The sequence below is a fragment of the Phalaenopsis equestris genome, unplaced genomic scaffold (assembly GCF_001263595.1).
Source record: "Phalaenopsis equestris unplaced genomic scaffold, ASM126359v1 Scaffold000002, whole genome shotgun sequence".
Taxonomy (NCBI): Eukaryota; Viridiplantae; Streptophyta; class Magnoliopsida; order Asparagales; family Orchidaceae; genus Phalaenopsis; species Phalaenopsis equestris.
Window position 1 is genome coordinate 81,074,954 of NW_018164444.1, and position 20,133 is coordinate 81,095,086.

The 20,133-nt window shown below is 35.1% G+C and overlaps 1 protein-coding gene across 2 annotated transcripts in view; it reads right to left on the reverse strand.

Annotated features, from left to right (window-relative positions):
• LOC110018023 (membralin) overlaps positions 1–20,133 on the reverse strand; it is an 87,600-nt gene that overhangs the window by 20,073 nt on the left and 47,394 nt on the right. The window contains exons 4-7 of one of the 2 annotated variants that reach the window (XM_020715234.1): positions 14,881–14,962; positions 12,565–12,626; positions 12,101–12,195; positions 3,229–3,308 (exon numbers count right to left, since the gene is read on the reverse strand). In XM_020715234.1, coding sequence (XP_020570893.1) covers positions 3,229–3,308; positions 12,101–12,195; positions 12,565–12,626; positions 14,881–14,962 — 319 coding nt within the window. The remainder of the gene's footprint in view (positions 1–3,228; positions 3,309–12,100; positions 12,196–12,564; positions 12,627–14,880; positions 14,963–20,133) is intronic. The other variant, XM_020715235.1, reaches the window with a different exon arrangement.

The window sequence follows — 20,133 nt, forward strand, 5'->3', positions numbered from 1 at the left end:
TTGCCTAGTGCAACATAAATCCTCAATTTTTCGTTAGGCATTTGTACAATTATACAGTGCAATCTAAGCCCTAACTCTTATTAGGATTTCGAGGTTGTCGTTCGTCACGACTTAAATCCTCATATCTTTCAGACTGTTTGTGTGATCGTTTCATACGAATATAAGCTCTAATTAAATAAAATTGGCAGGATGACACACTTGAATAATTTTTCCTCAAAACTGAAGTCAAACCATAGGGTAGACCGGGAAGTCACCGAGGTTCTCCTTCGGATCTGTGACATCCCCTAGTTCTTCCTCCTTTGGATTCTCTAATAAATGTTCCAAGTTTGAATAATTCCCCTGTACACACCTCTTTGTCCGGTTTCGTTGAAAAGTCATATCCTTTTGACCTCATTGAAGATAATTTCTCCTGATTTTTATCAAGAGTATTCTTAGATGACTACGGCCGTCTAAGATGTAATTAACTATAGATGATTGCCCTTATAGGAAGCTTTTTTTAACCCAGCTTAAAATAAACCCTATTTAATTTTTCATATTAAATAGGGGAATTTGTCGGCAAACAAAACGGTTTTGCAGACCAAACGGATGTCATATCTTTCTTAGTTTATTTTATCGAGCTTCATCCTCAGGTCTTGTGAGGGTTTATCCTTCGAGATAGATACAAGATTTGAGGTAAAGGGTTTATCCTTCAAGATAGATACAAGATTTGAGGTAAAACGCTCTTTCATTTAAACTATGAAAAATATGAGGTAAGTTTGATTTTCATATTTTTCTAAACTTAAATCTATATGTAAATTAAACGTCTTTTCGGAGCGGGCGACGGGATTTTGATTCCGGTGACCGACAGCTTCCTACGGGCAACTCCCCCAACCTTTTTTTAGTGCTGACAATACATATATAATAAAAATAATTTCTATCATATATTTTAATTAAAATTGAAAGATTTATGATTTAATCATAACAACATAATTAAAAATAAATATGAAAGATTATAATCTAAATTAAAATAATGAAATAAGAAAATAATAAGTAATAACAATTAATTAGCATTTGTGATAAAAAAAATTATTAATATGTATATTTTTATATTATAGGCATTCAATTGAAGGAACTGCGGCTTAAGAAATAAGTTGTGAAGAACATTGAAGTGAGTGCTGATATTCTTATGTTATATTAATATTTTGCTTCTTTTCGAGCAAATACATTTATTGTTACTATTATATTTATATCACTACATACCTATAATTTATGATTCTATTAAATTTTTGTTCATAGTGTAGAAATGACATGTACACTCAACATTTTTTAAATTATCATAGATATTGAATCATGTACAAGTATAAAGGTATATGTGCACGTAAATGAAAAAAAAATATTGATAGTGAAGTCTTAACTGGTACAATTTTTAGATGATGCCCCGGACAAGATTGTACAAATATAAAATAATATAGACAATTTATTGATATGATAAAACACCTCGAATATTATGAAAGATCGTAAGTAATTGTATTCATATACTATATAATATTTTATACTGATTTATTAAAATCTTAACTGGCATACATATTATTTATTTTTTACTGTGTTACTGTCGTTTAGGAGAGTGAGTATTCACTGGCTATAGTTAGCACGCTGAGTGATTTAAAAAATATCCAATAGAAGAAGAAATATTCACAGAAGACACGAACAATTAGTAATGAAAAAGATTTAATTGTCCCTCTTTAATTTACTTTAGTAATTTTTTCATTAATTAAATATTAGTTATAGAAAATAAATATAGAAAATTGTTATGTTTTAATTTACTTTTCGTGTTTTTACCTCACATTTGTCTTGTATGGAAATTCCTAGTAATATGCAGGATGCTTTAAAACTACCTAACTGGAAAGACGTTGTTTTCGAGGAAATGAAAGCTCTTAAAAAAATGGTACGTTGAAATTGATGTGTTTACCTAGAGGAAAGACAACTATCGGGTGCAAATGGGAGTTTACAATCAAGTATAATTCTGATGGCTCAATTGGTTGATAAGAGATTCACTCAAACCAATGACATTGATTATTTAGAGACATTTGCCTCAGTCGCAAAACTAAACTCTATAAGGGTTCTTCTGTCACTTGAAGCTAATCTTAACTGGCCTCTACAACAGTTGGATATAAAGAATGTCTTTCTTAATTAACCCTAAACCCTAAACAAATAACAAAAATCTTCACCAAAAAATTGTTCAGGCCTAGTTTTGAGCTCCTTGTAAGCAGATTGGACATGATAGATATATAAGCTCCAACTTAAGAAGGTGTTGGAATTTTAGAAAGATTTTATTTTTAGTATCTTATATTTTAATATTTTTTATTTTTAGAATTTAGAATTATTACTGATTTTATATTTTTTCAGAATATGGGAGTAATCCTCCTCTATTTATCTTGAAATCGATTACTATGAAATTGAAGAGGAATAATTAATTTTTTCCCTCCAAAAACTATATATATATATATATATATATATATATATATATATATATATAAACACAAAAAAAAAATCTATTTTTTGTTACATTTGTGTGATTAATTATTGAGGTAAAATATGAGTTTTTTTAGTAAATTGATTATGTGGCATTTAATTTTCTCTCCTAATTTCAAATTTGATTTTTCATATTGCCTCATTTTTATATTTATTTTATTATTATTTTGCAGCAATTTATATTTTAAGACGGTGTTTGATAGCATACGTTTATTAATATTTATTTGTGAATTTAACATAAATCTACCAAAATATAAAATAGTAGAACTAAATCTAACAGTTTGATAAATTCCCTTATATATATATATATATATATAACCACAAAAAAAGAATCTAATAGTTTTTATTTTTCATGTCTACTACGTACAGAGAATGTATCTTATAATGCCAGCATTGCTTGTTTCTTTGCTCTCATTTATAAATATTTTCAGATTGACTGTCAAACATTTTTAAACTGCTTAGTAAGTTTTTAATAAGCGAACTTCATGTATGAAAGGAATTATTGAATTTTCTATTTTGCATATTTCCTTAATATTTCAATTGTGGATAAGCGCTAATCTCTCATCATAAAAAATGTGCAAATTGATTTATTAATTATGTTCAAGTAATGAACCTTGTTCTCTTCCTAACGGAGGAAACTGAGTATTTAAATAATAAAAAGTTACCTTCCACAAATTTGACACAATCCACTGTAAAAATATCAGATAAAATTCTTACCATGGCCAGGAGAGTTTAACAAACTGTTCATAAGTATCGTATCATATCCAACAAAACTGTTAATAAGAAGCTGCTTCCACCTAAAAAAAGCACAAAGGGAAAAAAAATGTCAACAAAACGCCATCTAAAAATCAGAAGAAAATAGCATTCATGCAGGTTAACGCCGTAGCTGCCTAGGAAGCCAACAAAAACAATTTTGTTCGAATTCATTTCATGATTTCTAAGAAAATGATAAACACAATGAAAATAAGAAAAAAAATTTCAAGAGGTAAAATACAAAACAAATCCAAAATAGCAAAGGTTTGACAAGAAGTAGTAAGCTTAAACACCATAGATTTTCATATTCAACAAAATACAGTCTCACATGAAATTTTTGAAGGTCAAGAGTGAGCGACATTCTAAGGTCCTCCACACCTGTAAGTCAGGTAGTGTCAGAACCACACCATTGTAAATTCCTCAACTTTACTACACCTTCCATGTCCCCATCATGACGTTGAAGCTCCCTGTAGTCACCAGCTCCAATCCTAGCTTCTCCATCACCTGATTTGAGATAAAGTTGTGTGTGGCCCTGCTGTCTATCAACACCACAATCGATTGTTGCTCGATCCACCCCTTCACCTTCATGGTGTGATTCGAGGTAAAACCCACCACCGAATTAAGAGACACCTCTACTACATCCAAATGCAGATGCTCTTCTTCCACCACATCCTTCTCTGATTCCTCACTCTCCGTCCCTCCTCTTGAACTAACAGATCTGAAGGGCACGCTCCTTGCAACGGTGGCCTGGGGCATATTTCTCGTCATGGTGGCAACATAATCCTTTCGCTCTTTTATCCTGCACTTATGCGTCGATGAGACGCTTGAAATTACCCCCGGGATGGGTCCTTGTATTCTTCTCCTTGGGTATCTCTTTCAAAAATGACATTGTCTGGGTCCTCGGTTTCGTGTCTATCAGGATGCTTTTGTACAATCTACCAAGGTTGTCGTGTTTGTTCGCCTTTTTCACATGGATGCTTTTGTACAATCTACCAAGGTTGTCGTGTTTGTTCGCCTTTTTCACATGTTTCTTATCTTCTATCATCAGGGTGAGCTCCATAATTTTCCCGAATCCACGTGGTCTAAAGGGTCGAATGGCAGCTAGTATGTTGGGTTTTAGGCCATTCAAGAAGTTCTGTTCCAGACTTGTTGCAAAAATACCCCTAAACCTCTCTGACAAGAGCTCGAACTTCTTCCAGTATTCTGTAACCGTCCCCTCCTGAGTCAAAACATAGAATTGCTCGTGAAGGTCTCCTTCCCGAATGGCTTGGAAACGCTCCAACAAGCAATCCTTAAACTCCTCCAATGAGTGCATCGAATACATTGCCTCCATCCACTGGAACCACACTAAAGTTTTTCCCTCCAAACATAATCTCGCTGTCATGAGCTCCTCTTCCTCTGTTAACCCATTGATCGCAAAGTATCGCTCCATCCTGCACATTACCTATGTGCATCTCCCCCTTCAAAGATCGACATCTTCAATTGCAACTTCACACCAACTCCCTCTTCATCTGGCATTTCCCCCCATATATCTAGGGTGGAACTCCCTCCTCCGGTCATAGGCATACCCCACTCCCAATTCCCTGCTGCCTCCATCATGCTCTTCCATGCCCCTTAGACCATACCTCCAATTTTCAGCTCATCCCTCTCCATTTATAGTCTCCACTCCCCCTCCTCTTGGAGTCCTAAGGGAACGCTCTTATTGGTAGGTGATGTCTTCCTCGTTGTCTTCTTGCTTAATCTCCTTCCCTTTTGACCTAGCCAAGGATTACCTAATCAAGCCTTGGTTAGGGTTTGCAACCGAAGCGGTTGGCATGGCCTTAGACTGCATTTCCATGAGTTTATTCATCATCTCCCGCATTTCTCCTATGCTTTCAAATCTATCCTCTATTCGACTTTCTATGGAAGAAAACCTGTCCGACATGGTAAAGAATCCTTCTTCCATTCCCGATCTCTCCTTCTAGCGCATCCACTTTTTTTGCTGCATCCCACAAAGTTCAATGCTCTGATACCAATTTGATACGCTCCGGAACAAAAATCAGCGAGCAAACGAAAGCGAAATAGAAATAGATAGATGGAAAACTCAAACGAGTGCTACTCTTATAAAAAAAATAAAGGAAAACAAGCAAGCTACAATGGTGATCTACTTTTCGAGAGGTGGATTGACTCTCCCACAACCCTAGAGATCGCTAGGAACACCACAAAAGAAAAAGAAAATAACAACCAACAAAAAAATGAATAAAGAAAAACAAACCCTCACATGGCATTTCAAACTTTTTTTCCAGATGTTCCCTCCAAACTTCTTTAATTTCTCCTCCTTAAATATGTGATTAAGGCCCTCCTGAACCCCACCTACTCCCTGTCTTCTTTTATCGCATCAAACGATCGCCGATCACCCTTTCTCGTGTACGCGATCGGCCCGCCTAGTCCAGGGGCGGGTCAATTGGAGGGCTCTTGACCGGTCCTTTTTGGATCTGTCCACATGTGGGAGGCGTAACAGACAAACTTCCAATAGATTACAACAAGCAGCTACAACAACGACAACTTTCCTCTATACTCAACTGTCTCCACTGCAGTCAAGTAGAAGCAATCCTAAAAACTTGAAAGGTTGATAACCAAGTACGGGATGAAGACATCAAGTTCTACTCCAGAGGTTAATTATGAATAAGAGACAAAAATTCTGTCCAGACGACTCCTGGACTCTCTAACTTTATCAAAAATCATAAACACCATGATCATAACTATCTTCAATTATCTCAATCTGTGCTTATGTGCATTTGTGATAAAGAAAAAGAGAAACATCTCACGGAATAAGACACGATTTCTGAGGTCACAAACCCCAACCACCGCACATGAAAGAATCGAGATCGTATGATTAGGTCTTGTCTAGTCAACTCAATGAACACTAAAGTGGGAGAAAATTTTCTGCTCTATAAAACAACAAAAAAAATCAGGGAGGTTGCAATAGAAATATATTCAACACTGAGAACACTGCAGAGTTGTTTAAGATCGAAAAAAAACTTCTTGATCTTCGTCAAGGGCAGCTAAGTATCACCCAGTACTTTAACCCACTACAATTTGATATGTTTGAGACACATGTGGAAATATCTATATTGTGTCAAATTCCTAATAGGGCTAACTCAGGAATTGAATGAAGAGAGAGGGAGGATCATGGGAATAAGACCTCTTCTATCTATCCGTGAAGCCTTTGCTGAAGTCAGGAGAGAAGAGAGCAGAAAGGATTTGATGTTGTCTGGAAATGAGGGATTACAAAGTATTGAAACCTCGGGTCTGCACACTCTTAATTCCTCTCATGACTCAAAGCATAAGAAGATTCGTCTCACATGTGACTATTGTAAGAAAATTGGACATATAAATGACAAATGTTGAAAACTTCATGAAAGTCAACAGACTGAAAACCTGGACGAGGAAAAGAAGATCAAGAGAAAAAGACCAATGCAACTGCCACATCCGAAGGGGTTAGACCATTCACCAAAGAATAGCTTGAAGTACTGAAAAAAACTTCTTGAAGGTAATTCAAAGTAGAACACCAACCTCGTGACACACTAAGGTAATTTATCCTTCTCTCATCTTGACAATATCGAGAGACTTAGAACTTGAATCATAGATTCAAAAGCCTCTGATTATATGACCGGATACATCAATGTTTTAGTCAACTATCAAGAATATTCTACATCTAGATTGGTAAGACTTGTTGACTGATCACACTCAAACATTGCTATGAAAGGAGATGAGGAACTCTTTCGAGATATTACTCTTTATTATATATGTTCCACAGTCGAACTGCATTTTGATTTCGATTAGTAAGCTTACTCATGATATAAAATGTATAACTAAAATTCTTACAAATTCTTGTAAATTTTAGATGGTGGAGTCAGAGAAAGTGATTGGCGGTGCTGAAATGCATCAAAACTTATACCTGCTCAATAAAATTATCTCTAAATACAAACGATCTCACCTACATATTTATCACAAAGTTCTAAACCTATTTAATTCATGTTTATCGAAAATTAAATCTTGTTATAGCATTACCGTCTAGATCATCTTTATATCAATTATGTTGCTAAATTGGGTGCCCATTTGGTTATCAATAAAAAATCTAAATTTTATCGATGTAATGTGTGATTTGTCAACTTGTCAAACACACAAGAAATGGTTCTCATGACCTAGTACAAAGCTTCACACCCTTTTTTCTATTATCCACAATGATAATTGGAGAGCCTCAAAGGTAAAAACTTTAAGTGGGGCCAGATAATATGTCACATTTATTGACGATCGCACTAGAATCACTTGAATATTTATAATCAAGGAGAAATTTGAAATAGCCCAAATCTTCCAAAACTTCCATAATATCATTCAAACTCAACTCCAATGCAAAATTTAGATCCTCAAAACTGATAATACAAAAGAATATTTCGACTCCATCCATGGGTCCAATTTTCAAAAAATGGAATCATCCATACAAGTATGTACTGACACCTCACAATAAAATAGAATAGCTGACTGAAAAAACAGACATCTCCATCAGGTATCCTGCTCATCATGTTGTAAGATATTGTTGGGGGGAAGTAGTTCTTACTACAACATACCTTATTAATCGAATGTCTAGCCGAGTAAAATTTAAAACACATATCCATGTTTTGATGGTTTCATAGATTCTTACTTTTCCGCTCCACCCGTCACACTATCCCTCCTGCAGCCTCAGTATCTTCACCTCCGGAACCCGGAAGCAATCCATTATGGCATATGTAAAGCACTCTTGATGCTCTGCATTTGCATCCAAGTAAGAGCCTCTAAGTCTGGCTGTCAATGCCCTTCCCGTAATAAGCTATCATATCGCCGCGGGGTCTAAAAAAAAAGCTTCGTCATGAGCCATGAATAGCCATTATGACCTCAAGGCTTATGAGGTACGTCATTCCTGGATGCCCATAGTTTGCCATCCCATAAACTCTTTTTCAATTTGTAGTTGGCAAAAGGAGTGAAAACCGCAATACGTCTATCATGTGGATGGGCCAGGGATCTGAGTTTTCTCAAGTACAAGATGTTTCAAATAGAAAACCCTTTCTTCTTTAGCTCTTTAGGGCAATCCCCAGTAGAGGTATCCCGCTCAATTATAATATCTCATCACATTACAAGATATTTTTGGGGAGAAGTAGTTCTTACTACCAAATTCCTCATCAATCAAATGTCTAGTCAAGCCCTTAAATTTAAAACACCTATTCATGTTTTGATGGTTACATATCCTCACATCAGAAATTTTTCTTCTGCTATACACAAAATCTTTGAGTGTGCATCATTAGTTCATGTCATTCCCATAATCACACAAAACTTGATCTTAAAAATGTCAAGTATATTTTTCTCGAGTATGCGACCAATAAAAAAGGGTACAATTGCTACTCTCCTATGAAACGATTATTAGGTTAGGTCGTCAGTTGTCCTCTCTAATATCAGGTAGTTTTGGGAAGGAAAAAATAATTATTCCCCTTATGAAATGATTACAAAATAAATAGAGGAGGATGGGTCCCATTAGAAACATCATAAATTAATCATAACTTCCCGCGATAAAAAAAAAAAGAAACAAGAGTTATAACATACCAATAATACAAAGCTATAATAAGAAAATAAAAATAAAAGATGTTAAAAAAAAAACTTCCTAAATAATTTCAACACTATCAAATGTCACTTCATGCCTATCCGTTCTCATTTCTACCATCTTCAAATTAGCTATCAATGACTTATTTACTACCCAATAGTCAAGTGCATAAAAAGTAATTAAATTACTAGTAATTTTATAAAATTTACCTTCTGGCATCCATACATTCTCATATTATTTTGTGTTTTAATAAACTTCATTTTAATCACCATGCTTTATTTATGAAAGCTAAATTCTCATTTATGCCCTAATTCTTTTGCATTAATAGAATAAAGATATTTATATCTGTCGTAATTATTTATGACATTATCCACTAGTTATATAGATGCATAATTAGAGATATAATACCCACTAACAATTTATTCATCAATTGCTGAAATTATATCTACATAACATTCAACAAGAAGTCTTACTTTGAATATCTATTATCAGCAGCTTTCAAAACCAATGCAAAAATATGTAGACTTAATATTGTTACTCATGCAAAATTATCGTGATTAAAAACCGCTCCATCACCCCACAACAGATAATAATGCTAGAAAATGCTTCATCATACACATACAGTTAACAACTACAACGTACCTTTTGAAATATTTGTTCACTGTGTTTGCACCAAATCAATTCCTCATGTAAACCATGATCAATAATACCGCCAATGAAGATCTATCATTTGCTATTTATAATTTATCTTTGCATTACTTTCCTAAGTAAAAAAATACAGTCTTTTTTAAAAATATGGCCCAATAGCCACCCCCAAGACTTCAATGTACAACTACTTAAATTTAATTATTTATAATTGTCTCGTTGTCATAATCCAACGCATAATATAGGAACAAAAAATTATTCTTCTTCATCAGATTTTTTTAAACCACCAACAGCTTTGGGAGATGGACCCCTCAATAATTTCAATTATTTGACATCCTCTAAGTTATCTAAAGTCCGTAGAAAAGGTTTGTCAATTAAACAACCTCAATAGCACCCATAACTCCCAAATCTCTAAAGATAATATATCTAGGCCCAAAGATTTACATGTACACATGTTCATCAAAGCAAACTCCTCTTCAATTTTTCCAATCAATAGATAATATGCCACATTTTTTGTCTATCATGCTCTTCTAAAAATATTTCTTCCTTGAAATTCTCATTTACAATTTCTCACAATAGCATTCACAGCTTTTTAAGTGTTTGTTTTTCACTAAGATATCATTAACATCACTTTTAATGCTTGATCAAAACCTCGATATCTTTAATCTTCATTACATATATCTCATTTTCCATTCTTGAACCCATACATGACACAAATAATTAGAATTTATAGCTTTTGCTTCGTCCAAAAAATAAAAAATTAATATTTAGTTGTCCAACTTCAAATTTCAATAGGATAGTTTGGTTGTTTCATGGTATTATGAACTTGACGAGTTGATAAAGGGCCCGCTTGGGGCAGCTTATTGGTGCGGTGGGCGTTTTGGCGTTTGTTTCGCAGGTATCGATCGCGATATGAAATCGTCGGACGTTGTTCTTTCATTATTCGCGACCGCGCCTCCAGCCCTACGTTCTGCGTTTCGTTCGAGTGTATTACCCTCGAGCCACTCATCCCCGATATCTCCCTTCGCTTCTCCTCTCCGATCTCTCGCGATTTTCTCCCAAGCAGTCCCGGTCGCAGTTGATCGAAGCCGGCTCCAGGCGGAGAACAAAGGTTTCTGAGAAATAGGACCGCTTTCTGGGCGGCGGCATCTCCTTCAGCTTCGTCACCGAGCTCACCGATGAAGCTTCCTCTGGCAAAACTCAGCTCTATCTTCAAATAGTCCTCTCCGCCGCATCCCCCAGCTCTTCTGGCGACATACCTTCTGCTTCTCTCTTCATCTCCACCGAACCCCCCTTTCCTCTCCGCCGTCTCCTCTCCCTCCCTGCTCCAGGTGAGGATCTGCTTGACAGTAATTATTTTCTGCTTTATAACAAAATTCCAGGGGTGATATGAAATGGATTGGAGGGCTTTATTGGAAAACCATCTAAGCCTATACCTTCTACCTATATAAAAACAGATGAAAAGAAAAGCTAATTTACATAGTAGAAATTCTCTTTTATGTCTTTATATAGTTTGTTGTATAATTTTTTAGCTATGGCATTCATATTATAAGGGCCATAAATTGAAAACAGGCAATGAGATTGGAGTCTTCTTCCACTTACCAGTGTAAGGTTTCCCAAGTCCACTGGTCAATTTTCAATGATACAATTGTTTGAAAGATTTCAAATGATCAATTAATGCTAGAATCTTATCTTTGAATATAGTAACGTGCATATAAGTTCGTTTTCATTGGATGAATCAAGTCAAAATAAGCACATAAACAGGGTCTTATGAAACAGCTTAACCAAACAGGGACAGAATGTTCATTTATTCAACAACAGCTCCCAGTAAGTTGTTCTGAATAAGCTGCCCCAAACAGCAAGCCAGTTTATTTTTATTATCTGCAGATTATCAGATTATCAGAATAATCTGTTTATCAACAGATTATAAATAATCAATGGCTGCCCCAAACAGACCCAAAGCCTGCAAAAGGGGCCAGACCAAAATTAATTTTTCTCAAATATGTTGCCAACTATTACAAATAAGTTGAATGAGAACTAACCTACAAAATGCATGGTGCTAAACACACTAAAAAACATTTTATACTTTTGTCATGATATTTCGCTTCCAAATTCTTCAAAATTTCAGAAAAAAAAAATTATCATATAGTTTACTAATTAACTAGGAGAGTCGTTTTGAAATCACGTCCAGTTTAGGACATTTATGCTGGAAACAAGCATTCTGCCGTTGTTACCATTTCATCTGTCTCCATCTAAGAACATTAACCACTAAAATCATAAGTATAACAAAGCAGTTCATTGCTGAGAAATTAAAAATAATATCTATCTAATTTACCATTCTTGAACATACTGCAAAAAGGAATCCAAGCAGTAAAGTCGCGCAGAAAAATCTTAATCAGATTCCAGTAGTGTTGGCCAACGCTAAAAAAACTATTACAAACTACAAAAAAGTTATGATTTAATGGTATGCATGAAAAGACCATGATATCAGCCAAAACAGTCTTTAACGCAATGCAATCTGTGAAGCATGCCATGGAAAATTCAAGTTGATAAATAGAAATAATACAAACTTCTAACCGGTTTCCAAAGCATGGATTCTGAGCAGATAGTGTGACATTAACCGTCCGTATGTTGTGCTGAGATTTTGCTCCTTCAGGAAGCAGAAAATAACCCTATAAAATTATTATGGTATTAGATTTTAACACACTAAGAAAGCATGTCCGTCAACAGAGAAGACTAGATTCTTCTGCAAGTGCAGAACCAGCTAAAATATTAAGGGTGGACAAAATTATCAAATATTGAAAATTTGAAAGTAATGGGCAAAAAAACAATTAGAAGATAGCAAAAAATACTTAATTGCCTAAATTACGCAGAAAAAAATATATTAAATATTCTATCATTTATAAGAAATCTGGGCAACTTAACCTAGGTCTGCCATTGTTCTTCTATAAGATCACGGATTAGAAGAAAATCATGTTAGCATGAAATTTCTCAACCTTGAACCCATCAATATCGAAGCAGAAATAATCCAAAGTTGTTACCTTCTCAACAGTGTACAGATATGTCGGCTCAAATGACTTGCTTCTCCTCTCAAGCCACTGCACTGCAATCAAAATAAATCACTTGGTCAAACAAAACAAACAAGACCACAAGCCATAAAAAAAGATTAACATAACAGAGCATAAATCAAAATCAAGGGGACTAAAGGCATTAATAAAATGGCGAATTGTTGGAATATCAACAATGTTTAATGATCTTGATGTAATTAGAAAAGAAAAAATGGCAAAAACTAAAAATGACATCAATAACAATAACAGTGGGGATATAGAATCATGGAATAAGTCTATTAACGGGCTTCTTTGGGATCATTTTTCCTTTCTTTCTTTTGTTTAAAAAGCATGTTGGTATATTGTGTTTTTGCACATATTTTTATTTTTGCTTCTAAAAACAAACTAACATGTTTTTAAAAACACAAAAAATATTTTTAAGTGTTTTTAAAAACAATCATATCGAATCAAAACATAAACAAAACAAAATTAAAATTAAAAATAAAAAACAAAAAAAAGTGATCCTCCGTTCCTCAATTCATGCAAATATGAGGCCATTTGGGATCACTTTTTTTATATTTTATTTTTTATGTTTTAATTTAAAGCAAAACATGTTCAGTATTATAGAACAGGTTTAATTGTTTTCAAAAACACTCAAAATAATTTTTAGAAGTTTTGAGTGTTTTAAAAAACAAGTTAACTTATTTTTAAAAACAAAAAAAAAGCAATAAATACACTAAAGAAATTTTATAAGAAAAAAAGCAAAAACAAAAATAAAAGTGATCCCAAACAAGCCCTACGTATATTAATTCCATTTTTTTTTTGTCACATCAATTTTCCTAAACATATCATGCTGCCTTCTTCCCATCTTAAAAATTTCATACTCTTATCATTTAACCCATCAGATATATAAATACAGAAAACAATAACGTTTCAAAGTTTAAAGTGATCAGATTATTTTCTACCACAAGCTTGTAAATTTCAAGCTTTCCCAGTCCTCCCATATATTGATGATCTCTCAGTCATTACAACCTCTAAATAAAACTATGCACATTTCCTCCATTCCTCGCTCATTTGCTTTCCATCCATGACCTATCAATGATTTTCTAACCAAATACACAGGAAAAACACAAAATAAACAAGTATATTTGATAGTGACACTTTAGCTTCCTTCACCTTTACAATCTGCAAAAACACTTCAGAAGGCCACTTTCGTTTCCATCTTTTTATTCACAATCCACAACTTATAGTTATTGTCAGCGCAAATAAGAGAAATTAGCTGCTTTTTTACTGAATATTCATTAGTATTTTTTTTCCCCATTTAATGGCTTGATTTGATTTTTGCTAATGACCCAAGTCTAATTATCCATGGTTCTTTCAAGACAAAAAAAAAGGAAAATAAATCATATTTTGATTCTCATCTTTCTCCATATATTTCAAGAGCTTTAAATGTTAGAATTATAAATTTCATATTCAATTAATAAAAATATCAATTTTAAAAAAATAGAAAACAATAACATAACAAGAAAGAAATAAAAAGGAAAAAAATAAAAATTTAAGAATAATATAGTTGATGCAGTTCCTAACTGGAACAGAAATGAAAGTAAATATGAAAGTTCAAAACAAAATATTCTTGAAGTTCACTTTAGAGCAGCCACATGTCAAATATATGTTGGAATCCAAACAATACGCAAATTCGAATCTATCTTAAAAAAGTCAGAGAAGTGCTGAATATAAAAGGTTGAGATCCAAACAGGCTATGAACTTAGACTATAAAAAAAAATAATGAAAATAACAAATTTATCTAAAAAAAATCAATAGAGCACAAGAAAAAAGGGAGAAAAAAGATGAGAATCTAGTATCAATTTTCCTTATTACCAACAGTTTGACATGCAACATTGACTTCTATGGATGAATATGACATATGCTCCTTTACTAGTTTTGCTATGCACAATGAAAACTCGAATGCTACGCCGCAAGATTATAATGGAGAAAAAATCAAAATGATTTCTGGGCTATTGGTGTGGAAGACAAATTTTAGTCCCAAATTATAAATGTACTCTTAGCTCCTCAGATATAATTCAAAATATTCATATGTTAAATTATTTTGGATTAATTTGAAGTAAGTTAAGAGACTATTTTGGATCAAATTTGAAGGATTAAGTAACTAAATTGGACAAATTCGACAACGGGGACTAAAAACGAAACCCCACAAAAAGTCTAGAGGACATTTTGACCCTTTTCCTCGATTATAATAAAAAAAATTAATTGAGGATGAAAGAAAAAGGTTACAATTAAAGCCGTACTCACCTGCAAGAGACTTGAAATGTTCAGCACTAACCATCTTTAAGCTTTCTGATAGATCAAGGAATGTTTTCCAGCCTGCAGTATTCTGTATTTCAACCCCTATTTCTTAGAACAGAAATCAATACTCCTAAGCAAATTTTATCTTTTAAGAGAATAAAAGATCTAAATAAATTCAAGCACAGAGATTTTGTTACATAGAGGTATGTTAGATTTTAACTTTAAAATATATGGCCATGTTTGGCAAATTTCCTTCATTTTGTGTTCATTAGAAGAGCCAGAAGATACTTTTTAAAAGATTTAAAGAAAAATAATTCATTTATACCTATTAATGATCCAAAAATTAAGATTATTTTACCTGTTCAAATTTTGATGAAGCTGACCACAATATTTTTATGTAAAATGGTCATAAATCATTATAGGTATATATATTTATGATAGAAAATTTGAGTCCTATAGAATAGTTAATATTGGATAATGTTTAGTATTTGTTAAAACCATTGTAAAATTGTTTAACAATTATTTAATCGTAAAAATAATTATAATAGAAAATATGTTTAAGGTACTTTACAAAAGCATAGAACGACTTAATTTATTTTAATATGATTTTTTAACTTCTAATTTTATAAATCAAGTATGTGTCTCTTTCTAATGATGTTAAAAAAATCCTGAATACGATTCAAAAATGCATAATAAAAATTGAAGTCATTACAAAATTTAGCATCTTATGTCCATAATGCTTTTCCAAAAACATGTTATTAACGTAAATTCATGATTTCATAACTACAGTTTCAAATTATTTTCAATAACATTTACTAACTAGTTTTTTGCTTAATTCATCCATATCCAAAAATCTTAATAAATCTATATCTATAATGTAATCGAAAATTCACTTGTGATTTCACTTGAATAAGATTCCAACCATTTATTTTGAATATATGTATGTGTGTGTGTGTGTGTGTGTGTGTGTGTGTGTGTGTAAAATGGTGATCGCCGATTAACCCCATAGTCTGACCGAGAAGCGGACCCCATTCCATAAAGGTATGCAATTCGATCCTACGCAGGGATCGAACCTCCAACCCGAGGGACTTACACCAAAGACCGCAACAAATGGTCAGGCTAAGGCGCACGCGCGCGCATATACACACACACACACACAATCTCAAAAAAGAAAAAATACACATAATATCAAAAAATCAAAACCACCAAACGGGCGCAAAGCACTAGGGACGTCCCAATTTAGTCCTCTATCTGCCTCTAGTTCTCGGAAGGGAGCCGGCTAACAAATTGGTGAGATGCGTACCATTACCCGAAGTAACCAAAGTATCATCCATCAGATTCCCAAGCTCAAGTAGGTCTGAGGTGGAGGTGTTGATGGTGACATTGAGAACTGGAGTGGTCGAACATACGATAGTTCGAACAATACGAAGGGAATGACGCAATCACAACCTTTTGCCAATATCCATAGTGTTATGTGTCGAACCAAATTTACTTAGAAACGGGTAAAGTGATGTCCCTTTCAACAAATACTCTGGCTTCAGATGAGCGGGAAAGATTAAAAGTATGAATTTCTGTTTCGAGTGACTTACTATAAGCTGAGGCAATAGAGTACAACACTTTTTTGAGTAAAATAATGAAATATCAGACCAGGGAGGCGAATCCAAACCGGAATGATTGGTGGTTTCTGTCTGTGGGTTAAAATCCACCGACCATTTCAAAATCTTCATTGTTCTGTTATCAATCCAGATTACTCTTCTAGCAAATAGTCATGTGTAATCATTTTCATTATTAAGTTAAATAAGAATGTGTTTTTCATCTAAAACTTCAATTTTCCACTCAACAAAATGCATAAGCTCAAATTCCTTACAAATAACTTCATTTTAAGATGGCCATAAAGAATATGAGGAAACAAGTTGAATATTGTTGACCTCACTTTTGGTTGAGGTCTAGCTTCCTCATCTTTAGTAGCTTAGGGTCTAATCATAGGACTTTCTTGTTGATTATTTCTAAAAAACTAGAAAAAGAACCCTCACCATTAGAAACTCTAAATCATTCTTTGCTCAGCTTGAAGTTCCACATATTGGTCCTAACCTCTAGCACTTAGTAAGTGGGGTCAATGTGGGGGAGCTCAAGGTGAATCCCCATAAGACTGCTTGGGCTTAGGATTGACCCTGGAAGTTAGTCTGGAGCTAGATCACTTACTTTCACTATCATTCACTCACAACCCTAAACCCAAACTTGTTGACTTTGATCACTTGATCCTTCGGGAGACTCATGTAGATGGTCTCCTAGACCCTCTAGCCCTAGGTTGAGGTTTAGCTAACACCAATACATAGAAGACCCAAATGGAGATTTCATTGGTCAGTGGCTCAAATCAGGATGGTTGGCATGTCGATTTCACCAAAATACCCAACTCAGTCATTTGCCCCTAAAACCAATTTGGACTCTTCAATTGAGCTCAATTTTGATCCAAGTTAAACACCCAATTTTGACCCTATGACCTAATCTCACCTATCTAATTGAACTCCATAGTCTACTCAATTTACCCCAATTTGAATCTTAAACTCTTCATAACAATCCTTCACATCAAATTGGACATTTAATTGGCCTTGGTCAAGCCTTAATTTTACTCAATTTTAACCCACATTCAAAATCCTCAAATTTGCCCCAAATTGGCTATGTTCCCAAATTCCACCTAATTGAATGCCCTAACCTCAAAATTGGCACCCAATTAAAGTTGAGAACTCTTCATGATATTCCCCTAGATCATTTTCAACCATCAATTTGAACCTAACCCAACACTAGCCCAACATAAACCCAAGTCTAACCCAAAATCCCCATATTCACCAAATGACCAAAACTCACCAAATTGAACCTCCAAACCAATTGAAAATCACTTCAAATCTTTTCTAAACCTCTTGTGACAACCATCTACACCATCCTGATCAATTGAGCCCGAACCAAAATTTTAATGAAAATCGAATTTGACGTGTTTTTTGACCCGATCGTCGACGAGGTTGTCCGAACGACCCCGGATGACGAAACGGACTACGACGGCATGTTCAGAACGTCAATTTTACCTGGGGAGGACACCCATTTTAATGTGGTTCCGTGCACGCACAAATTGAGGATTTCGGATAATAAATATTATAAAAAAAATATATTCTTTTTTTTACCTAAACCCCTAAACCCTTAAAACCCTCAAGCTTCCTCCCTCAAGCTTCCTCCCCCATCCGGTTCGCACGCTTGAGCCTTATCGCCTGGCTCACGCGATAGGGGGATGGGATCTCCTGTTTGCGCATTCTCTCCCATCTGCTGCTCTTGCGCACATCCCCTGTCGCGATCCCTTCGCCGACCTATGCGATCCCATCGTCGAACCCTGCTCCTCTCTGTAGCATTTTGTCGCCACTCTCTCCCGCCTCCCGCGACTTTGGTTATAAAAACCCCATCTGGTGGGTGGGGGGGGTCTTGGGGGTTGGCCAAAATTTTGGTGTGAAGGGGAGGTGCTGTCGGATTGCTGCTGGTCTTACTCTTGCTTTCCTTGTGTGCTCTACATTAAGTGGTAACCTCTTCCCCACATCCTCCTTTCTTCAAGCTTTTGAAGGAATTATTTGTTGTGCTCATAATTCATAAAGAAGTGTTTAGGCGATTTTTTTTTTCTAATGATTTCTTGCCTGACGATATGAGTAATCTTTCTATTCTGCGTCACTTGGAATTTGCCCCTGAATGCATATTCTAACTGCACCTAGAATTGGGAAATTAAGGTCACTTAAAGAACTAATTGAGTTTAGTGTTAAGAATAGAAGTTGGGGGGGGGGGGGTTTGGCCAAAATTTTGGTGTGTGGGGGGGTTGGATTTGGTCTTACTCTTGCTTTTCTTGTGTGCTCTACACTAAGTGATAACCTCTTCCCCACATCCTCCTTTCTTCAAGCCTTTGAAGGAATTATCTGTTGTGCTCATAATTCATAAAGAAGTGTTTAGGCGATTTTTTTTTTTTCTGATGATTTCTTGCCTGGCGATATGAGTAATCTTTCTATTCTACGTCACTTGAAATTTGCCCCTGAATGCATATTCTAATTGCACCTAGAATTGGGAAATTAAGGTCACTTTAAGAACTAATTGAGTTTAGTGTTAAGAATAGGAGTGGTTATCGAATTTGTGAGTTGGAACATATGAGCAAGTTGCACGGATTAAGAATACAGTTTTTTTTTTTCATGAAAAGAATACAGTTTTTTTTTTCATGAAAAATGTTAAGGATGCTAGAAAGGCTTGCACTGTGAAATTACTTGAGAAGAGAAAACTCAGATTTATTCTTGAATTGGGGCTTAGCTTTGGCTTCCCATGGCTGTTCTCTTCGCTTGGATCGCATGTTGGATGAAAATTAAATTTCTTTTCTTTATTTTAGACCTCTTGGGGCTTATTTTGAGGTCTCGATTTGGCTCTATCGTTGTGGTTTACCTATCCGAAATATATCCTAGATGGAATGTCGATTTTGGGGCCTGTTTTGGTGGCTTGGTTTTGCTTCCCAGCTGCTTCATTTTGTTTGAAACACGTATTGCATGGAAATTTTGGTTTTAAAGCCCCTGGAACTTATGTGGGTGGCCCCTTTTTTTGGCTTTCATGCTTCCTGTTATCCACTTACTCGGATCACATGTTGAATGGGACTTTTTGGCCCTATGATGGGCTCGGTTTTGCCCCTGTGCTGGGTTCGGTTTTGACTTGTGATGGCTCGGTTTTGGTCACCTGCTGGGTTGAGTCTTACCTTTGGGTTGGCTTTGTTTTGAGCATGCCTTGGGCTCGATTTTTGGCTTGGTTGGGTCCTGCTTTTGGTGAGATATGTGGCTTGGTTTTGGCCTTATAGTGGCCCGGTTTTGGCCTCGTGATGGCTTCGGTTTTGACTTATGAGGTGCTCGGTTTTGGGCTCCAGTGTGGCCCTGTTTTGGCTTGTGATGTGGTTTAGCTTTAACTTTGATTGAGCCCTTTTTTAGTGTGAAATGTGCCTCGGTTTGAGGCTTGATTCCTGAGCTTTATATTGCTGCCCCTAACCGTGAACCTTGGTGGACGTTGGCATTTGGTTTGGCGGCTTGTCTTCACTGACCTTGCCCGTGAACTTTGTTTGGTGGCTCCCGTGTTGTTCCCTCTACTCGAAACATGTATGGATGATTTTATTTAATTTCTTTTGAGCCTTTTGGGGAGCTCTTAATGCTTGCTTTGCGGTTACTAGTCCCATTTGGAAAATCTGTTGGGCCTTTTTTTGCA